Genomic DNA, 24,953 nt, shown 5'->3' with positions numbered 1-24,953 from the left:
AGTGACCAAACAACACATTAATCATGTAATTGACATTAATAAATTCCATACATAGTTTTCCATATTTTAATTCTTTGATTAGTTATTCTTGTCATTACATTAACGGTTTATTGAGGTGAAGATATACAAAATAGGTGTTGTTGGATACATTTATATATAGCATGTTCATTTTGTCTTGCAACATACCACATTCCTCCTCCTATACTTTGTGCAGGTTACCAAATATCTAAAAATGTCTAGGGACTAAACTTAATGGTCGCTCAGTTGCCCAAGACGACCAGATTTTCGACTGGGCGAATATATTTTATCTTCCTGATCGCCCAGCTGGTGACTAAAATATTTTGCTGTGAATCCAATTCCTATCTTTTCCCCAGCAATATAACCAAAAACTGTCCTCAAACAGAAACCTCATTGTCTTTATATAATGGGAAAATTAAAGACAGAATTTCATGAAACCAGCAAGTTCCTTTAAATAACCAAAACCTATTCAAACAACTAAGTTTTCATTGCAAGGTAACACTTTGATATATATATACCACTTTTCTAAACACATGTTATTATCAAATTATCTCTTTTAAAGCTTCTATGATTATTTCATTTTCTGGTGGCATTAATTATAATAATATAGAGTTATCACAGATAATCTTTTCCAGGCTATACAGCAACATATATGATTGCATAAAAAAGGCTTTATCAATATATGAAAAGTACATTTTAGTCTTATTTAATTAGTACAAAAATTGGTTGGGCCCTAAAATTTCAATTTGGCCCCTAACAAAAAAGAATTAAGTTTAGTCCCTGATTATTTCAATTTTTATATATTATCAAAGAGAGTGAAAAAGTTTTGTCACTGAAATTTTGTATAAGAATTGTCTGTTCTGTAATTTAATCAAACGTTTACACATTTGTTATCATGGTTATGTCCAGTCATTGACTAGATAGTTGTGATAATATTCACACATATGTGTGTCAAAAAGTAGGGTGGAAAAATGAATAACAAAGTCAGACATACCTCAGAGAAACTATCACTATGAGTGGCGGCAAACAAAATTCTCGGCATTTTATCTTCAGTTTTGTTACAGTAGGTCAATACAGAGTTAATCCAATGCTCCAGAATAGCTACAAAAGTATAATGAAGAAGGCATTTTATCTTCAGTTTTGTGAAAATTAGTTGGTTAATAGTAGTATTGAAATAAAAAATACTATTGACATGCAATATTCCTTACGCTATAATGATAATAAGGATAAACAAAAGGAGAAATTAATTGTTCAGTTGTTGTTTGCTTAACATCCATATGTTGAGTAAGTAAATCACTGTCCTAGGTAAGAGGGAGTGTTTAGAATTGCAAGCAAGTTTATCCCTGTCCCATTCTGTATGTGCCTCTCCAAAGCCACATGTTGAGTAAGTAAATCACTGTCCTAGGTAAGAGGGAGTGTTTAGAATTGCAAGCAAGTTTATCCCTGCCCCATTCTGTATGTGCCTCTCCAAAGCCATATGTTGAGTAAGTAAATCACTGTCCTAGGTAAGAAGGAATGTTTAGAATTGCAAGAAGGTTTAGTCCTGCCCCATTCTGTATGTGCCTCTCCAAAGCCACATGTTGAGTAAGTAAATCACTGTCCTAGGTAGGAGGGAATGTTTATAATTGCAAGCAAGTTTATCCCTGCCCCATTCTGTATGTGCCTCTCCAAAGCCATATGTTGAGTAAGTAAATCACTGTCCTAGGTAAGAAGGAATGTTTAGAATTGCAAGAAAGTTTAGTCCTGCCCCGTTCTGTATGTGCCTCTCCAAAGACACATGTTGCGTAAGTAAATCACTGTCCTAGGTAAGAAGGAATGTTTAGAATTGCAAGAAGGTTTAGTCCTGCCCCATTCTGTATGTGACTCTCCAAAGCCACATGTTGAGTAAGTAAATCACTGTCCTAGGTAGGAGGGAATGTTTATAATTGCAAGAAAGTTTAGTCCTGCCCCATTCCCTGTGTGTCTCTTCAAAGCCACTTATTGAGTAAGTAAAGCACTGTCCTAGGTAAGAGGGAGTGTTTAGAATTGCAAGAAAGTTTAGTCCTGCCCCATTCTGTATGTGCTTCTCCAAAGCCACATATTGAGTAAGTAAGTAAAGCACTGTCCTAGGTAAGAGGGAGTGTTTAGAATTGCAAGAAAGTTTAGTCCTGTCCCATTCTGTATGTGCTTCTCCAAAGCCACATATTGAGTAAGTAAGTAAAGCACTGTCCTAGGTAAGAGGGAGTGTTTAGAATTGCAAGAAAGTTTAGTCCTGCCCCATTCTGTATGTGCTTCTCCAAAGCCACATATTGAGTAAGTAAGTAAAGCACTGTCCTAGGTAAGAGGGAGTGTTTAGAATTGCAAGAAAGTTTAGTCCTGCCCCATTCTGTATGTGCCTCTCCAAAGCCACATATTGAGTAAGTAAGTAAAGCACTGTCCTAGGTAAGAGGGAGTGTTTAGAATTGCAAGAAAGTTTAGTCCTGTCCCATTCTGTATGTGCTTCTCCAAAGCCACATATTGAGTAAGTAAGTAAAGCACTGTCCTAGGTAAGAAGGAATGTTTAGAATTGCAAGAAAGTTTAGTCCTGCCCCATTCTGTATGTGCCTCTCCAAAGCCACATATTGAGTAAGTAAGTAAAGCACTGTCCTAGGTAAGAGGGAGTGTTTAGAATTGCAAGAAAGTTTAGTCCTGTCCCATTCTGTATGTGCTTCTCCAAAGCCACATATTGAGTAAGTAAGTAAAGCACTGTCCTAGGTAAGAGGGAGTGTATAGAATTGCAAGCAAGTTTAGTCCTGCCCCATTCTGTATGTGCCTCTCCAAAGCCACATATTAAGTAAGTAAGTAAATCACTGTCCTAGGTAAGAGGGAGTGTTTAGAATTGCAAGCAAGTGTATCCTTTCCTCATTCTGTATTTGCCTCTTCAAAGTCAGGAGCCAGTAACTCAGTGGTCGTCTCTCAGTCTGTCAGTCAAATCCCCCCTGTTTATCATTTAAGCAAATATTACGCAGTTGGTTTTAATGGCTATTTTTAACATCAGTAGAAACAAGATACAGAACTAGTTTTAAATCATTGACAGCATGGTGTGATGTATGAAGGCTCTTATAACAGCAATACATCAAGGTATATTGTGTGTTTAACAGAGATGTGAGCAAAGTGTCCTTTGAATATATCTACCAAAAGATTCAATTTTAATATACAATGTACATTGATATATTAGGCCAGGATTTTTTAATTTGTTGGTTTACGGATCCGCCGACCCGATTTTGCCGGTTTCCAGAATAAAAATAAAATTGACTTTTCATGCTTTTTTATTCCCGCCGACCATATCAAATGCATTATCCCTAAAAAAATAATTAAAATATCATTTTAAGCTCACCTGGCCCGAAGGGCCAAGTGAGCTTTTCCCATCACTTTGCGTCCGGCGTCCGGCATCGTCCGTCGTCGTTGTTAACTTTTACAAAAATCTTCTCCTCTGAAACTACTGGGCCAAATTGAACCAAACTTGGCCACAATCATCATTGGGGTATCTAGTTTAAAAAATGTGTGGCGTGACCGGGTCAACCAACCAAGATGGCCACCACAGCTAAAAATAGAACATAGGGGTAAAATGCAGTTTTTGGCTTATAACTCAAAAACCAAAGCATTTAGAGGAAATCTGATACAGGGTAAACATGTTTATCAGGTCAAGATCTATCTGCCCTGAAATTTTCAGATGAATCGGTCAACCTGTTGTTGGGTTGCTGCCCCTGAATTGGTTATTTTGTGGAAATTTTGCAGTTTTTGGTTATTATCTTGAATATTATTATAGATAGAGATAAACTGTAAACAGCATTAATGTTCAGCAAAGTTAGATTTACAAATAAGTCATCATGACCGAAATGGTCAGTTGACCCGTTAAGGAGTCATTGTCCTTTATAGTCAATTTTTAACCATTTTTCTTAAATTAAAGTAATCTTTTACAAAAATCTTCTCCACTGAAACTACGGTGCCAAATTCAATCAAACTTGTCCACAATTGTTATTGGGGTATCTAGTTTAAAAAATGTGTCCGGTGACCCGGTCCACCAACCAAAATGGCCGCAACGGCCAAAAATAGAACATAGGGGTAAAATACAGTTTTTGGCTTAACTCAAAAATCAAAGCATTTAGAGCTAATTTGACATGGGGTACAATTGTTTATCAGATCAAGATATATCTGCCCTGAAATTTCCATATGAATTAGCCAACCCTTTGTTGGGTTGCTGCCCCTGAATTGGTAATTTTAAGGAAATTTTGCTGTTTTTGGTTATTATCTTGAATATTATTATAGATAGAGATAAACTGTAAACAGCAATAATGTTTAGCAAAGTAGGATTTACAAATAAGTCAACATGACCGAAATGGTCAGTTGACCCCTTTAGGAGTTATTGTCCTTTATAGTCAATTTTTAACCATTTTTCGTAAATCTTCGTTATCTTTTACAAAAATCTTCTCCTCTGAAACTACTGGGCCAAATTAATCCAGACTTGGCAACAATCATTTTTTGTGTATCTAGTTTTAAAAATGTGTCCGGTGACCTGACTATCAAATCAAGATGGCCGCCACAGCTAAAAATAGAACATAGGGGTAAAATGAAGTTTTTGGCTTATAACTCAAAAACCAAAGCATTTAGAGCAAATCCGACACGGGGTAAAATTGTTTATCAGATCAAAATTTATCTGCCGTATAATTTTCAGATGAATCTGACAACCCATTGTTGGGTTGCTGCCCCTGAATCGGTAATTTTAAGGAAATTTTGCTGTTTTTGGTTATTATCTTGAATATTATTATAGATAGAGATAAACAGTAAACAGCAATTATGTTCAGCAAAGTAAGATTTACAAATAAGTCACATGACCGAAATGGTCAATTGACCCCCTAAGGAGTAATTGTCCTTTAAAGTCAATTTTTAACAATTTTCATAAAATTTGTAAATTTTTATTAACATTTTCCACTGAAACTACTGGGCCAAGTTCATTATAGATAGAGATAAATGTAAGCAGCAAGACTGTTTAGTAAAGTAAGATTTACAAACACATCACCATCACCAAAACACAATTTTGTCATGAATCCATCTGCTTCCTTTGTTTAATATTCACATAGACCAAGGTGAGCGACACAGGCTCTTTGGAGCCTCTAGTTTATGGAATGAAATGCATTAATCACTTACAGAAGTGATGACACTTTCTGTTGTGAAGAATGAAACTTTCAGGTTACATTTCTAAAAATAGACAAATCAATTATAAATGACCTTGAAATGTCGTTTGCGCAAATAATTTTGCGGAACGAAACCTGTGTTTAAAACCAGTTACACAATAAGTTCGTTTCCTTCATTCGTCACCAGTCCGTAAGATGTCTGTTCTCATAGAAATAGACTTGTCCAAATGTGGACAGGTGGAAGTTCAAGACATCGAGTTAAAGTACTGAATTTTAAAAATCATTTGAAGTTTTCTTGTTTTCATAGATGATAAAAATATATCGTCAATTTTGATAAAAAAAACAGGAATGCATGACAACGATTATTTAACCCGATATAATTTCTGTTTTTTTCCAGTGGACGAGTCTATTACGTTTTTGAAACTTATTTTCGTACGACGTTTTTACATTTTTGTCTTTCAGTTTTCATGCTTATTATTATTCATCAACAAGTTTTAAATAAGAACTACTGACGTGAATCTCTTTTTATTATCTGTGAAATGACAATTTAATTTCGTCTATGTCCGTGCACCCCTTTTTTACGGGAAATTATTAGACAATGTTATGCGATGTTTTTTTTTACAGCTGAGCAATAGTATTTCATCAAACTAAAATTTAAGAATGATGACAAAATAGTATGACACACATATTATTAGAAAGGTGAAATATATATATTTATTTTGCATATCAGTTTTATGTCTCGTAAGATCTTTTTTTTTTCTTTTTTTTCCTGACCGACCGACCCGACTTTTCATGGAGAAAATCCGTAAACCAACAAATTAAAAAACCGTGGCCTTATCATTATAATCACTAAGAACATTTGAAATTCAATTGCTTATTTAAAGAAACTTACATGCTGCAGTAACATCTCCTTGTGGATATTCCGCCAATCCTGTATAAAGACCTTTTCGTCCATCAAACATCAGAATGAACGTTCCCCTGTGCTGGATGAATAACTGATGAGTCATATCAAACGATTTTTGCCCACCAAAATCGACCAGATCTGATGGTGCTATATTCATGATATTTGTACCTTTCTTAATCTTCTCCAATAAGTCATCTTGAATTGAATGGGCAGTATGGATTGGTTGTTCCTTGAAGTCTTTTGATGTCTCCTGATTGGATTTCGATGACATGTGTTCCTGGTTTGAAGGACCCAGATTTACATTCGATAGATTTAATTGATTTCCCTTTGTTTTAACATTAGACTTTGGATCACCTGGATTTTTTTCTATACTCTCATCTTGCAGACTAGGTTGTTTCTTTAATTCTGGATTCCCGAGAAGTAGTTTTGCTAAAACATCACCACTACCTAACAAGGTTAAAAATATAAGGAAGAGGCATGAGAAAAGCAATAATTTGACCCTGGACATTTAAAAATAAATAGATGTCAACCTATTCTTGAAAGCCTTACAAAATAATTTTATTTTAATGACACCTAGATATTAGAATAACTGAGTTCAAATTTCCACTGTGTTGCACATAATTTATCTATCCAAGGGAATTTTGGATCCTCAATGCTCTTCAACTTTGTACTTGATTGGCTTTATAACTATTTTGATATAAGCGTCACTGATGAGTCTTATGTCGTCGAAACACGCGACTGGTGTACTCAATTTTAATCCTGGATCTTATTTACACCACTGGGTCGATGCCACTACTGACCGACGTTTCCTTCCCGAGAGTATCGCCTGCCCAGTAGTCAACACTTCGGTTTTGATGTTACGGAACATATGAGTATTTTAACCATATGTGATTGGTCAAGTCCATATGCGTATAATGATATGGTCCGACCATACGCATATGTTCCAACCATACTTGTATGATCAGACTATATTAGTATATACTTGTTTGTTTATTCACGGATTGGACCATATGAAATTTTAGCCATACAGGCATTTTTTTCAAATATGCATTAGTATACATATTTGTTTAGGACCCGGCTAAAGGACTCATCCGGGAGCAGGAGTTTATTGCTGCAATTAAGATCTGTTGGTGGCCATCAGCTGTTGTCTGCTCTATGGTAGGGTGGTTGTCTTTTTGACACATTTTAAATTTCCATTCTCAATTTTATAAGAAACTTTTCAATAATACAATTTACTTTATCTAAAAAATAAACCAATGAGATTACATGAAAATGTATATTATAATGCAAAGGCAACATAACACGGTGACCAAATATTGATGCCACAATTATTTTTCATCGCTAATTGTATCTTGCATTTAGGATGACATTTACTTCCACATGGTACTATAAAATTTCAGCAGGTCTTGATTCTGCTCGATCCGTCGCAGTTAAACCTTTTGCTTTCGAGTAAAAAAAAGCATTTTAAGGATATGTAGCAGCTTCGTGCAGTGGTACTTAAGTCCTGAGACATACATAACAGTCATTCGGAAATTTTGGAAATATCTCCCCAAGTCGACATATTGCCATTCAATTGTCATAACAAATCGGTAATGTATTAAGGGTGTTTACTATAGTGACTAGAGAGTAACATAAATGCATAAAACTGTTTTTTTTATCATTATAATATTATATACTGACCCTTGATATTGTATTTTTATTGACGTGACAACCAGAAGGTTCATACCTTATGAAGAGATACCGGTAATTAATATACATGTAGCTGCAGATTTTCCCGAGAATTCAAGATGAATTGAAAAAAAATATAGAAAGACAATAACAATCAAAACCAAGGAGTAAACAAAGCCACATAAAACAAAAGGACATTTTGTCAACAGTTGTAAATAATAAGTAAGAAACAACATGAACTCTACTAAAAACCGGGAGTAAAATCAGGTGCTCCGGAAGAGTATCATTTCCAGCACCGTATACCGCACCCGTCGTATTATTTCTTTGTTCAGTTCGGTAATGACCGAAGGTTACGATGACTGAGGAAGAATATCATATATGATTTTTGACAATTTTTTGTCATAATGGCCAATCAGCTCATGATGGCGACCGTACAATTTCTTGAGTGATGACCTTAATTTGAGTGATTCATAGCCCTTTCTTAGCAACATTTCAGAAAGCAGTATTCCTCGTTTAACATGTTCAACAAAATCAACGTATTTTGAGCTAGCTCTTGAGTAACGTATCAATTGAGACATATATACTCCATATGCCGGTGCTGGGGGATGTTGCTACACAGAAATGGAAAGTTGACTACAGGAAAATAAAAAAACCATTGCGTTTGTCATAAATTTTTGTATTCAACATACCATCAGTAGTCATTTCAAAAAAAGGGTCTAAATATGAAGCAGATTTACCTGTGTCTGTAGCATCTTTAATTTCAAGTTCATTTGGATATATTAAATGTAAGTGATCACTGAATCATTTATTATTAAGAGAAAGTAAATCATCAATATACCGAAAGGTGAAATTAAAAGACTGGGTTAATTTCTTTTCTCCTTTCTGTACAAGCCCTTGGATAAATTCTGCTTCATAGGAGTATAAAAACAAATATGCAAGTAGAGGGGCGCAATTGGTACCCATTGGGATTCCAATAGTCTGTTGGAAGAACAAACCTCCAAATTCAACAAAAATATTTAAACTGAGGCGAGACATGTCGAGGCAGGACGAAAAAGGCCAAGACTGGTCGAGAAAATATTCAGACTTTACCACAATTATAAAGTACTTAATTAGATTTATTAAGTAAAGTAGTTTTGGATGGAGAGTTGTCTCATTGGCACTCATACCACATCTTCCTATATCTAGATACTTAAATTCAGTACTGTCGATAATTTGTCAAGACATTGATTGTCACTGAGCACAAAATATGGTCTTTTCAGACTCTGAGCAGTTTAGTGGTAAAACATATAATACAGACCTTTTTCCAATGGAATCATCTTTCGTTGTTGTAAGTCGATGCCATTTCTTCCAAAATGAATAATTAGTCCATCAGTTGAAAACCACGTCTTTGGAATTTCCTCGCCAATAAGAATACTTGCAAGCGACGATTTTCCAATGTTACAAGGCCCAGACAAATAAACCCTGTTTTCATAGGAAGCAAATGTTCCGAGAGCTACAAGATCCTGGAAGTCATTTCTATTCAACTGTCTGAGTTTGGTCAAAATGGGATCTGTCATTTCCTATGTAATTAACAGAATTAGTGCATTAATTTATGTTTATCCCGGTCTTAAGTAACTACGATAAGTCAATATAAAAACATTGTAGCTGTCGTATAAAATTGTTTAATAAAGAAGTAAGAATCACAATTTGCAAAGTACACTTTATTTATTTTATATCCTCTTTGATCACAAGGCTCTGAAACTATTACGTTTTTTTAATACAACCTAGATTTCGAACTATTCGAATGCTTGTAATGACTGACATTTATTTATGTATTCGGGAACCAGTTATTATGTTCCGAATGTGTATAACTTATTCTCGGTTTTCCATTCATATGATTTAAGAAGGAAAGTGGTTGTTAAATATTTTGTTTTTTTCTGTCATTTTCAATTGAGATGGTTAAGTAATTTGGGTAAACAAAAAGGTGGCAACTCTATCAGGCAAAGATAACAATATCAGGCTTTTTTCCTGTCAATTCAAACTTTTTGTACAAATGTATCTCCATATTTTCAAACATTTTGTTGTTTTGGGTTTTCACAACGTTAAGTAATGGGCTATAAAGTATATAATGAGTGGCGTGAACAGAAAATACCATCAAAGAATCAAAATTAACGTCATAAAACTTAGATACTAATAATAACATTGTTTGTACATTTACTTTATTATTGATTATGTCCCTTGTGGAAATCCATAAAACTTTTTTTTTTAAATATATGTACTTTGTTTATACAGAATCATGTTTAAGAACAACTGAAGAAGGCATCAATTTATTGTAAAGATTAATTAGGAGATAACTGTTTTGTATGATAAGTTTGGAATACGTAAAACGAAGACTTTACTGTCCCAAATTGAGGTTAACTAGCGACGCGTAATACAATACAATTATCTCCATTCTATTTCAGCAAATGAAAATAAGTACCATTTTGAATAAATATTTTGACGTAAAATGACGTAAATAGAAAAGTATGCGAAACTAGTGCATTGACCATATTGACTTTAGCAACTAATCAATGTGACGTCATATGAATATCCACGATGTCCAACATACAACTCTAGAGGTATTCATACATTTCGTACGCTTCATAATGATTTCAACGTTGATAAAAAGAACATTTAAAAGCTCAAAATGTATCTTTCGTGATAATAACATACATGTACCAAAAAAAAACTGAATTCAAAATGGTGGCTTTCTTGGTTAAAGACTGGTAGAACGTGGAGTTTACCCCTTCAAAGTATTTGTCAACGTCTAATGAAAATTCTCCTTAAAAACGAATTGCATTATAATGTTATTAACCGTTTGTGAAGATGAGCTTGGCTGTGATTTTACGGGTCCTATTGATTTTTATTTGCTTAAATATTTAAGATGTTTTGCTTTCAGAAGTTGAAGTCTCTTTCTTACCTGATTAAGGAAGATCAGAAATATATTTTTGACAAATTGAAAACAGTATCATGTTATTGTATGAAGGTCCTATAGAAAATGTGTTTATTATTCATTAAGCTGGGAAGAAATCCGACTTAAAAGGGTGTGAACCAGTTAATGCATAATTTATTTCTATGTAGGATTAAATCAAGAAAAAGGTCACCAGTTTGTTACCACATCGTCATCGCAATGTCAATAGGTAATTATATGTTGACTACAGGACCCAAAGATACCACATTGTCATCGCAATGTCATAGGTAACTATAGGGTGACTACAGGACCCACAGATACCACATTGTCATCGCAATGTCAATAGTAACTATATGGTGACTACAGGACCCACAGATACCACATTGTCATCGCAATGTCAATAGTAACTGTATGGTGACTACAGGACCCACAGATACCACATTATCATCGCAATGTCAATGGTAACTGTATGGTGACTACAGGACCCACAGTACCACATTATCATCGCAATGCCAATAGTAACCATATGGTGACTACAGGACCCACATATACCACATTGTCATCGCAATGTCAATAGTAACTAGATGATGACGACAGGACCCACAGTACCACATTGTCATCGCAATGTCAATAGTAACTATATGGTGACTACAGTACCCACAGATACCACATTATCATTGCAATGTCAATAGTAACTGTATGGTGACTACAGGACCCACAGATACCACATTATCATCGCAATGTCAATAGTAACTATATGGTGACAACAGGACCCACAGTACCACATTATCATCGCAATGTCAATGGTAACTGTATGGTGACTACAGGACCCACAGATACCACATTGTCAATGCAATGTCAATAGTAACTGTATGGTGACTACAGGACCCACAGATACCACATTGACATCGCAATGTCAATATTAACTGTATGGTGACTACAGGACCCACAGTACCACATTATCATCGCAATGTCAATAGTAACTGTATGGTGACTTCAGGACCTACAGATACCACATTGTCATCGCAATGTCAATAGTAACTGTATGGTGACTACAGGACCCAAAGATACCACATTAACATCGCAATGTCATAGGTAACTTTATGGTGACTACAGGACCCACAGATACAACATTATCATCGCAATGTCAATAGTAACTATATGGTGACTACAGGACCCACAGATACCACATTATCATTGCAATGTCAATAGTAACTGTATGGTGACTACAGGACCCACAGATACCACATTATCATCGCAATGTCAATAGTAACTATATGGTGACAACAAGACCCACAGTACCACATTATCATCGCAATGTCAATAGTAACTGTATGGTGACTACAGTACCCACAGATACCACATTGTCAACGCAATGTCAATAGTAACTGTATGGTGACTACAGGACCCACAGATACCACATTGACATCGCAATGTCAATATTAACTGTATGGTGACTACAGGACCCACAGTACCACATTATCATCGCAATGTCAATAGTAACTGTATGGTGACTTCAGGACCTACAGATACCACATTGTCATCGCAATGTCAATAGTAAATGTATGGTGACTACAGGACCCAAAGATACCACATTAACATCGCAATGTCATAGGTAACTATATGGTGACTACAGGACCCACAGATACCACATTATCATCGCAATGTCAATAGTAACTATATGGTGACTACAGGACCCACAGATACCACATTGTCATCGCAATGTCAATAGTAACTATAGGGTGACCACAGGACCCACAAATACCACATTAGTATCGCAATGTAAATAGTAACTATAGGGTGACTACAGGACCCACAGTACAACATTATCATCGCAATGTCAATAGTAACTATATGGTGACTACAGGACCCACAGATACCACATTGTCATCGCAATTTCATAGGTAACTATATGGTGACTACATGACCCACAGATACCACATTGTCATCGCAATGTCAATAGTAACTGTATGGTGACTACAGGACCCACAGTACCACATTGCCATCGCAATGTCAATAGTAACTATATGGTGACAACAGGACCCACAGTACCACATTGTCATCGCAATGTCAATAGTAACTATATGGTGACTACATGACCCAGAGATACCAAATTGTCATCGCAATGTCAATAGTAACTATATGGTGACTACATGACCCACAGATACCACATTGTCATCGCATTGTCAATAGTAACTGTATGGTGACTACAGGACCCACAGTACCACATTGTCATCGCAATGTCAATAGTAACTATAGGGTGACTACAGGACCCACAGATACCACATTATCATCGCAATGTCAATAGTAACTGTATGGTGACTACAGGACCCACAGATACCACATTGTCATCGCAATGTTAATAGTAACTGTATGGTGACTACAGGACCCACAGATACCACATTGTCATCGCAATGTCATAGGTAATTATATGGTGACTACAGGACCCACATATACCACATTGTCATCGCAATGTCATAGGTAACTATAAGATGACTACAGGACCCACAGATACCACATTGTCATCGCAATGTCAATATTAACTTTATGGTGACTACAGGACCCACAGATACCACATTCTCATCGCAATGTCAATAGTAACTGTATGGTGACTACAGGACCCACAGATACCACATTATCATCGCAATGTCAATAGTAACTGTATGGTGACTTCAGGACCCACAGTACCACATTATCAGCGCAATGTCAATAGTAACTGTATGGTGACTACAGGACCCACAGATACCAAATTGTCATCGCAATGTCAATAGTAACTAGATGGTGACGACAGGACCCACAGTACCACATTGTCATCGCAATGTCAATAGTAACTATATGGTGATTACAGGACCCACAGATACCACATTATCATCGCAATGTCAATAGTAACTGTATGGTGACTATAGGACTAACAGATACCACATTATCATCGCAATGTCAATAGTAACTATATGGTGACAATAGGACCCACAGTACCACATTATCATCGCAATGTCAAAAGTAACTGTATGGTGACTACAGGACCCACAGATACCACATTGTCAACGCAATGTCAATAGTAACTGAATGGTGACTACAGGACCCACAGATAACACATTGACATCGCAATGTCAATAGTAACTGTATGGTGACTACAGGACCCACAGATACCACATTTTCATCGCAATGTCAATAGTAACAGTATGGTAACTACAGGACCTACAGATACCACATTGTCATCGCAATGTCAATAGTAACTGTATGGTGACTACAGGACCCACAGATACCACATTGTCAACGCAATGTCAATAGTAACTGTATGGTGACTACAGGACCCACAGATAACACATTGACATCGCAATGTCAATAGTAACTGTATGGTGACTACAGGACCCACAGATAACACATTGACATCGCAATGTCAAAAGTAACTGTATGGTGACTACAGGACCTACAGATACCACATTATCATCGCAATGTCAATAGTAACTGTATGGTAACTACAGGACCTACAGATACCACATTATCATCGCAATGTCAATAGTAACTGTATGGTGACTACAGGACCCACAGATACCACATTGTCATCGCAATGTTAATAGTAACTGTATGGTGACTACAGGACCCACAGATACCACATTGTCATCGCAATGTCATAGGTAATTATATGGTGACTACAGGACCCACATATACCACATTGTCATCGCAATGTCATAGGTAACTATAAGATGACTACAGGACCCACAGATACCACATTGTCATCGCAATGTCAATATTAACTTTATGGTGACTACAGGACCCACAGATACCACATTCTCATCGCAATGTCAATAGTAACTGTATGGTGACTACAGGACCCACAGATACCACATTATCATCGCAATGTCAATAGTAACTGTATGGTGACTTCAGGACCCACAGTACCACATTATCAGCGCAATGTCAATAGTAACTGTATGGTGACTACAGGACCCACAGATACCAAATTGTCATCGCAATGTCAATAGTAACTAGATGGTGACGACAGGACCCACAGTACCACATTGTCATCGCAATGTCAATAGTAACTATATGGTGATTACAGGACCCACAGATACCACATTATCATCGCAATGTCAATAGTAACTGTATGGTGACTATAGGATTAACAGATACCACATTATCATCGCAATGTCAATAGTAACTATATGGTGACAATAGGACCCACAGTACCACATTATCATCGCAATGTCAAAAGTAACTGTATGGTGACTACAGGACCCACAGATACCACATTGTCAACGCAATGTCAATAGTAACTGAATGGTGACTACAGGACCCACAGATAACACATTGACATCGCAATGTCAATAGTAACTGTATGGTGACTACAGGACCCACAGATACCACATTATCATCGCAATGTCAATAGTAACTGTATGGTAACTACAGGACCTACAGATACCACATTGTCATCGCAATGTCAATAGTAACTGTATGGTGACTACAGGACCCACAGATACCACATTGTCAACGCAATGTCAATAGTAACTGTATGGTGACTACAGGACCCACAGATAACACATTGACATCGCAATGTCAATAGTAACTGTATGGTGACTACAGGACCCACAGATAACACATTGACATCGCAATGTCAAAAGTAACTGTATGGTGACTACAGGACCTACAGATACCACATTATCATCGCAATGTCAATAGTAACTGTATGGTAACTACAGGACCTACAGATACCACATTGTCATCGCAATGTCAATAGTAACTGTATGGTGACTACAGGACCCACAGATGCCACATTGTCATCGCAATGTCAATAGTAACTGTATGGTGACTACAGGACCCACAGATACCACATTGTCATCGCAATGTCATAGGTATATATATGGTGACTACAGGACCCAAAGATACCACAATATCATCGCAATGTCAATAGTAACTATATGGTGACTACAGGACCCACAGATACCACATTGTCATCGCAATGTCATAGGTAACTATATTGTGACTACAGGACCCACGTATACCACATTATCATCGCAATGTCAATAGTAACTGTATGGTGACTACAGGACCCAAAGATACCACATTGTCATCGCAATGTCATAGGTAACTATATGGTGACTACAGGACCCACAGATACCACATTATCATCGCAATGTCAATAGTAACTATATGGTGACTACAGGACCCACAGATACCACATTGTCATCGCAATGTCAATAGTAACTATAGGGTGACCACAGGACCCACAGATACCACATTAGTATCGCAATGTCAATAGTAACTATAGGTCGACTACAGGACCCACAGTACAACATTGTCATCGCAATGTCATAGGTAACTATATGGTGACTACATGACCCACAGATACCACATCGTCATCGCAATGTCAATAGTAACTGTATGGTGACTACAGGACCCACAGTACCATATTGCCATCGCAATGTAAATAGTAACTATATGGTGACAACAGGACCCACAGTACCACATTGTCATCGCAATGTCAATAGTAACTATATGGTGACTACATGACCCAGAGATACCAAATTGTCATCGCAATGTCAATAGTAACTATATGGTGACTACAGGACCCACAGATACCACATTGTCATCGCAATGTCAATAGTAACTGTATGGTGACTACAGGACCCTAAGTACCACATTGTCATCGCAATGTCAATAGTAACTATAGGGTGACTACAGGACCGACATATACCACATTATCATCGCAATGTCAATAGTAACTGTATGGTGACTACAGGACCCACAATACCACATTGTCATTGCAGTGTCAATAGTAACTGTATGGTGACTTCAGGACCTACAGATACCAGATTATCATCTCAATGTCAATAGTAACTGTATGGTGACTACAGGACCCACAGATACCAAAGTATCATTGCAATGTCAATAGTAACTGTATGGTGACTACAGGACCCACAGAGACCACATTGTCATCGCAATGTCAATAGTAACTATATGGTGACTACAGGACCCGCAGATACCACATTGTCATCGCAATGTCAATAGTAACTGTATGGTGACTACAGGACCCACAGATACCACATTGTCATCGCAATGTCAATAGTAACTGTATTGTGACTACAGGACCCACAGTACCACATTGTCATCGCAATGTCAATAGTAACTATATGGTGACTACAGGACCCACAGATACCACATTGTCATCGCAATGTCAATAGTAACTGTATGGTGACTACAGGACCCACAGATACCACATTATCATCGCAATGTCAATAGTAACTGTATGGTGACTACAGGACCCACAGTACCACATTATCATCGCAATGCCAATAGTAACTATATGGTGACTACAGGACCCACATATACCACATTGTCATCGCAATGTCAATAGTAACTAGATGATGACGACAGGACCCACAGTACCACATTGTCATCGCAATGTCAATAGTAACTATATGGTGACTACAGTACCCACAGATACCACATTATCATTGCAATGTCAATAGTAACTGTATGGTGACTACAGGACCCACAGATACCACATTATCATCGCAATGTCAATAGTAACTATATGGTGACAACAGGACCCACAGTACCACATTATCATCGCAATGTCAATGGTAACTATATGGTGACTACAGGACCCACAGATACCACATTGTCAATGCAATGTCAATAGTAACTGTATGGTGACTACAGGACCCACAGATACCACATTGACATCGCAATGTCAATATTAACTGTATGGTGACTACAGGACCCACAGTACCACATTATCATCGCAATGTCAATAGTAACTGTATGGTGACTTCAGGACCTACAGATACCACATTGTCATCGCAATGTCAATAGTAACTGTATGGTGACTACAGGACCCAAAGATACCACATTAACATCGCAATGTCATAGGTAACTATATGGTGACTACAGGACCCACAGATACCACATTATCATCGCAATGTCAATAGTAACTATATGGTGACTACAGGACCCACAGATACCACATTATCATTGCAATGTCAATAGTAACTGTATGGTGACTACAGGACCCACAGATACCACATTATCATCGCAATGTCAATAGTAACTATATGGTGACAACAAGACCCACAGTACCACATTATCATCGCAATGTCAATAGTAACTGTATGGTGACTACAGGACCCACAGATACCACATTGTCAACGCAATGTCAATAGTAACTGTATGGTGACTACAGGACCCACAGATACCACATTGACATCGCAATGTCAATATTAACTGTATGGTGACTACAGGACCCACAGTACCACATTATCATCGCAATGTCAATAGTAACTGTATGGTAACTTCAGGACCTACAGATACCACATTGTCATCGCAATGTCAATAGTAACTGTATGGTGACTACAGGACCCAAAGATACCACATTAACATCGCAATGTCATAGGTAACTATATGGTGACTACAGGACCCACAGATACCACATTATCATCGCAATGTCAATAGTAACTATATGGTGACTACAGGACCCACAGATACCACATTGTCATCGCAATGTCAATAGTAACTATAGGGTGACCACAGGACCCACAGATACCACATTAGTATCGCAATGTAAATAGTAACTATAGGGTGACTACAGGACCCACAGTACAACATTATCATCGCAATGTCAATAGTAACTATATGGTGACTACAGGACCCACAGATACCACATTGTCATCGCAATTTCATAGGTAACTATATGGTGACTACATGACCCACAGATACCACATTGTCATCGCAATGTCAATAGTAACTGTATGGTGACTACAGGACCCACAGTACCACATTGCCATCGCAATGTCAATAGTAACTATATGGTGACAACAGGACCCACAGTACCACATTGTCATCGCAATGTCAATAGTAACTATATGGTGACTACATGACCCAGAGATACCAAATTGTCATCTCAATGTCAATAGTAACTATATGGTGACTACATGACCCACAGATACCACATTGTCATCGCATTGTCAATAGTAACTGTATGGTGACTACAGGACCCACAGTACCACATTGTCATCGCAATGTCAATAGTAACTATAGGGTGACTACAGGACCCACAGATACCACATTATCATCGCAATGTCAATAGTAACTGTATGGTGACTACAGGACCCACAGATACCACATTGTCATCGCAATGTTAATAGTAACTGTATGGTGACTACAGGACCCACAGATACCACATTGTCATCGCAATGTCATAGGTAATTATATGGTGACTACAGGACCCACATATACCACATTGTCATCGCAATGTCATAGGTAACTATAAGATGACTACAGGACCCACAGATACCACATTGTCATCGCAATGTCAATATTAACTATATGGTGACTACAGGACCCACAGATACCACATTCTCATCGCAATGTCAATAGTAACTGTATGGTGACTACAGGACCCACAGATACCACATTATCATCGCAATGTCAATAGTAACTGTATGGTGACTTCAGGACCCACAGTACCACATTATCAGCGCAATGTCAATAGTAACTGTATGGTGACTACAGGACCCACAGATACCAAATTGTCATCGCAATGTCAATAGTAACTAGATGGTGACGACAGGACCCACAGTACCACATTGTCATCGCAATGTCAATAGTAACTATATGGTGACTACAGGACCCACAGATACCACATTATCATCGCAATGTCAATAGTAACTGTATGGTGACTATAGGAATAACAGATACCACATTATCATCGCAATGTCAATAGTAACTATATGGTGACAATAGGACCCACAGTACCACATTATCATCGCAATGTCAAAAGTAACTGTATGGTGACTACAGGACCCACAGATACCACATTGTCAACGCAATGTCAATAGTAACTGTATGGTGACTACAGGACCCACAGATAACACATTGACATCGCAATGTCAATAGTAACTGTATGGTGACTACAGGACCCACAGTACCACATTATCATCGCAATGTCAATAGTAACTAGATGGTGACTACAGGACCCACAGATACTACATTATCATCGCAATGTCAATAGTAACTGTATGGTAACTACAGGACCTACAGATACCACATTGTCATCGCAATGTCAATAGTAACTGTATGGTGACTACAGGACCCACAGATACCACATTGTCAACGCGATGTCAATAGTAACTGTATGGTGACTACAGGACCCACAGATAACACATTGACATCGCAATGTCAATAGTAACTGTATGGTGACTACAGGACCCACAGATAACACATTGACATCGCAATTTCAAAAGTAACTGTATGGTGACTACAGGACCTACAGATACCACATTATCATCGCAATGTCAATAGTAACTGTATGGTAACTACAGAACCTACAGATACCACATTGTCATCGCAATGTCAATAGTAACTGTATGGTGACTACAGGACCCACAGATGCCACATTGTCATCGCAATGTCAATAGTAACTGTATGGTGACTACAGGACCCACAGATACCACATTGTCATCGCAATGTCATAGGTATATATATGGTGACTACAGGACCCAAAGATACCACAATATCATCGCAATGTCAATAGTAACTATATGGTGACTACAGGACCCACAGATACCACATTGTCATCGCAATGTCATAGGTAACTATATTGTGACTACAGGACCCACGTATACCACATTATCATCGCAATGTCAATAGTAACTGTATGGTGACTACAGGACCCAAAGATACCACATTGTCATCGCAATGTCATAGGTAACTATATGGTGACTACAGGACCCACAGATACCACATTATCATCGCAATGTCAATAGTAACTATATGGTGACTACAGGACCCACAGATACCACATTGTCATCGCAATGTCAATAGTAACTATAGGGTGACCACAGGACCCACAGATACCACATTAGTATCGCAATGTCAATAGTAACTATAGGTCGACTACAGGACCCACAGTACAACATTGTCATCGCAATGTCATAGGTAACTATATGGTGACTACATGACCCACAGATACCACATCGTCATCGCAATGTCAATAGTAACTGTATGGTGACTACAGGACCCACAGTACCATATTGCCATCGCAATGTCAATAGTAACTATATGGTGACAACAGGACCCACAGTACCACATTGTCATCGCAATGTCAATAGTAACTATATGGTGACTACATGACCCAGAGATACCAAATTGTCATCGCAATGTCAATAGTAACTATATGGTGACTACAGGACCCACAGATACCACATTGTCATCGCAATGTCAATAGTAACTGTATGGTGACTACAGGACCCTAAGTACCACATTGTCATCGCAATGTCAATAGTAACTATAGGGTGACTACAGGACCGACATATACCACATTATCATCGCAATGTCAATAGTAACTGTATGGTGACTACAGGACCCACAATACCACATTGTCATTGCAGTGTCAATAGTAACTGTATGGTGACTTCAGGACCTACAGATACCAGATTATCATCTCAATGTCAATAGTAACTGTATGGTGACTACAGGACCCACAGATACCAAAGTATCATTGCAATGTCAATAGTAACTGTATGGTGACTACAGGACCCACAGAGACCACATTGTCATCGCAATGTCAATAGTAACTATATGGTGACTACATGACCCACAGATACCACATTGTCATCGCAATGTCAATAGTAACTGTATGGTGACTACAGGACCCACAGATACCACATTGTCATCGCAATGTCAATAGTAACTGTATTGTGACTACAGGACCCACAGTACCACATTGTCATCGCAATGTCAATAGTAACTATATGGTGACTACAGGACCTACAGATACCACATTATCATCGCAATGTCAATAGTAACTATATGGTGACTACAGGACCCACAGATACCACATTGTCATCGCAATGTCAATATTAACTGTATGGTGACTACAGGTCCCACAGATACCACATTATCATCGCAATGTCAATAGTAACTGTATGGTGACTACAGGACCCACAGATACCACATTGTCATCGCAATGTCAATAGTAACTGTATGGTGACTACAGGACCCACAGATACCACATTATCATTGCAATGTCAATAGTAACTGTATGGTGACTACAGGACCCGCAGATACCACATAGTCATCGCAATGTCAATAGTAACTGTATGGTGACTACAGGACCCACAGTACCACATTGTCATCGCAATGTCAATAGTAGCTATATGGTGACTACAGGACCTACATATACCAAAGTATCATCGCAATGTCAATAGTAACTATATGGTGACTACAGGACCCACAGATACCACATTGTCATCGCAATGTCAATAGTAACTGTATGGTGACTACAGGACCCACATATACCACATTGTCATCGCAATGTCAATAGTAACTGTATGGTGACTACAGGACCCACAGATAGCTCAAATATCATAAAAACAAATATTTTACTTTCATAATTTTACTTTTGTAATGAGAAATTTTAACTATTAGTATCAGATGTAAAAGAAAGTCTACCCTTCCGGGTAACCTTATATGGTTTTATGTGTTTTTCCTTTTTGGTGGTAGTCTGTTTTTCATCTTTTACATTTATTTAATTATTTTATATCCAACTATTTAAAGTGAAAGAATTTGCATTTTAACACTTCAATTACTTCTAAGTATTCCATCACTTCTTTATATTGCCCCTCTTTTCTTGCTGCTGCTAGATCGTATGGCGTCTTACCCTGAAATACAGACACATTTGTAAATTGCTTTCATCTGCTAATTACAAAGAAGACTTTTGTAGCACATAATTTACAATTAGTAGCAGCTGAGTGATGTTGTATTTTATCTTAACAATTCTAACAAGATTATATTCCTACATCAAATATAACTGATTAGACAACATTTAGATTATTTTTCATAATTTTTTCAAGACTTCAAATTGGCTTTTATATATATAAGCTCCATCTGTCATCGTTTGATTTTTGTAATTTTCTTCGCAGTTTGAAGATTCTAAATGCGTTTATATGCATGTCTTTACGAGGGGTTGTGGGGGTTTTTGGTGTCTTCATTTCAAACTATTGATTCGTCTATTTTTTTACTAATTATTCCCAGTTCATTAAGTTTTACCATTATCACTTTCTTTTCTTTATACTGTTGCACCCCATCGTTTTCTTTTCTTAATATTGTTGCACTCTAACATTCTCTATTTTTTCTGTTTTTTTCTATTGTTGAACCCTATTATTTTCTATTTCTTTTTATTGTTGCACCCTATTATTTTATATTCTTTACATTGTTGCACCCTATCATTTTCTTTTCTTTAAATTGTTGCACCCTATTATTTTCTATTTTTCTTTATTGTTGCATCATATTATTGTATATTCTTTATTGTTGCACCCTATTATTTTCTATTCTTTATATTGTTGCACCCTATAAATCTCTATTCTTTATATTGTTGTACCCTATCATTCTCTATTCTTTATATTGTTGTACCCTATTATTCTCTATTCTTTATATTGCTGCACCCTATCATTCTCTATTCTTTATATTGTTGCACCCAATCATTCTCTATTCTTTATATTGTCGCACCCTATCATTCTCTATTATTTATATTGTCGCACCCTATCATTCTCTATTCTTTATATTGTTGCACCCTATTATTCTCTATTCTTTAAACTGTTGCACTCTATCATTCTCTATTCTTTATACTGTTGCACCCTATCATTCTCTATTCTTTATATTGTTGCACCCTATCATTCTCTATTCTTTATATTGTTATACCCTATCATTCTCTTTTCTTTATATTGTTGTACCCTATCATTCTCTATTCTTTATTTTGTTGTTCCCTATTATTCTCTATTCTTTATATTGTTGCACCCTATCATTCTCTATTCTTTATATTGTTGCACCCTATCATTCTCTATTCTTTAAACTGTTGCACTCTATCATTCTCTATTCTTTATATTGTTGTACCCTATTATTCTCTATTCTTTATATTGTTGCACCCTATCATTCTCTATTCTTTATATTGTTGCACCCTATCATTCTCTTTTCTTTAAATTGTTGTACCCTGTCATTCTCTATTCTTTATATTGTTGTATCCTATCATTCTCTATTCTTTATATTGTTTCCCCCTATCATTCTCTATACTTTATATTGTTGCACCATATCATTCTCTTTTCTTTATATTGTTGTACCCTATCATTCTCTATTCTTTATTTTGTTGTTCCCTATTATTCTCTATTCTTTATATTGTTGCACCCTATCATTCTCTATTTCTTTATATTGTTGCACCCTATAATTCTCTATTCTTTAAACTGTTGCACTCTATCATTCTCTATTCTTTATATTGTTGCACCCTATCATTTTCTATTCTTTATATTGTTGCACCCTATCATTTTATATTCTTTATATTGACACCCTATTATTCTCTATTCTTTATATTAGTGTATCCTATCATTCTCTATTCTTTATATTGTTGCACCCTATCATTCCATTCTTTATATTGTTGCACTCTATCATTTTCTATTCTTAATATTGTTGCACCCTATCATTATCTATTCTTTATAGTTGTGCATCCAATTATTTTTATTGCACTCTTTCATTTTATATTCTTTACATTGTTGCAATCTATCCTTTTCTATTTTGACTTTTCATTTTCACTCCCGGTTTTTAATGGAGTTCGTGTTGTTTCTTAATTATTATTTATAACTGTCCTCTGGATTTGTGAGTCTTTGTTTACTCCTTTGTTTTGATTGTTATTGTTATTGTCTTTTGCTATTCTGTACATTGTTGCACCCTATCATTTTATATTCTTTATATTGTTGCACCCTATCAATTATGTTCTTTATAATTTTGCATTGTATTATAGTACTGCACCCTATCATTTTCTTTTCTTTATATTAACATCCTATTATTTTGTTGCACTCTTTCATTTCTCTCTTCATATTGTTGCACCCTATTATTTTCTATTCGTTATAGTGTTGTACCCTTTCATTTTCTATCCTGTATATAATTGCATGTTATTATTTTCTATTATGTATATTGTTGCACCCATTTTTTTCTATTCCTTATACTGTTGCACTCTATCATTTTCTATTCTGTCTAATGTTGCACCCTATCATTCTCTGTTTTGTACTCCTAATGTTGTTGCACCCTTTAATTGTCTATTTTTCATATTGTTACACCCTTTAATTTTCTATTCTTTATAGTGTTGCACCCTATAATTCTGTATTTAAATATTAGTTTACCCTTTCATCATTTTCTATTCTTTATTTTGTTGCACTCTTTCATCAATTCCTTTCCTTCATATTGTATATCCTATCATTTTCTCTTTGGCATATTGTTACACCCTATCACTTTA

The 24,953-nt window shown here is 36.7% G+C and overlaps 1 protein-coding gene across 1 annotated transcript in view; it reads right to left on the bottom strand.

Annotated features, from left to right (window-relative positions):
- Positions 1 to 22,354, bottom strand: part of LOC143054954 (uncharacterized) — a 35,548-nt gene extending 13,194 nt beyond the window's left edge. The window contains exons 1-4 of the mRNA XM_076228049.1: positions 22,261 to 22,354; positions 9,041 to 9,302; positions 6,064 to 6,522; positions 1,013 to 1,119 (exon numbers count right to left, since the gene is read on the bottom strand). Coding sequence (XP_076084164.1) covers positions 1,013 to 1,119; positions 6,064 to 6,522; positions 9,041 to 9,302; positions 22,261 to 22,275 — 843 coding nt within the window. The 5' untranslated portion in view covers positions 22,276 to 22,354. The remainder of the gene's footprint in view (positions 1 to 1,012; positions 1,120 to 6,063; positions 6,523 to 9,040; positions 9,303 to 22,260) is intronic.
- Positions 22,355 to 24,953: the final 2,599 nt, after the last annotated feature.

Source organism: Mytilus galloprovincialis, chromosome 12 (genome assembly GCF_965363235.1).
Source record: "Mytilus galloprovincialis chromosome 12, xbMytGall1.hap1.1, whole genome shotgun sequence".
Classification (NCBI taxonomy): Eukaryota; Metazoa; Mollusca; class Bivalvia; order Mytilida; family Mytilidae; genus Mytilus; species Mytilus galloprovincialis.
Note: the sequence above shows the minus strand (reverse complement) of the source record. Positions and strands in the feature narration are given on the sequence as shown.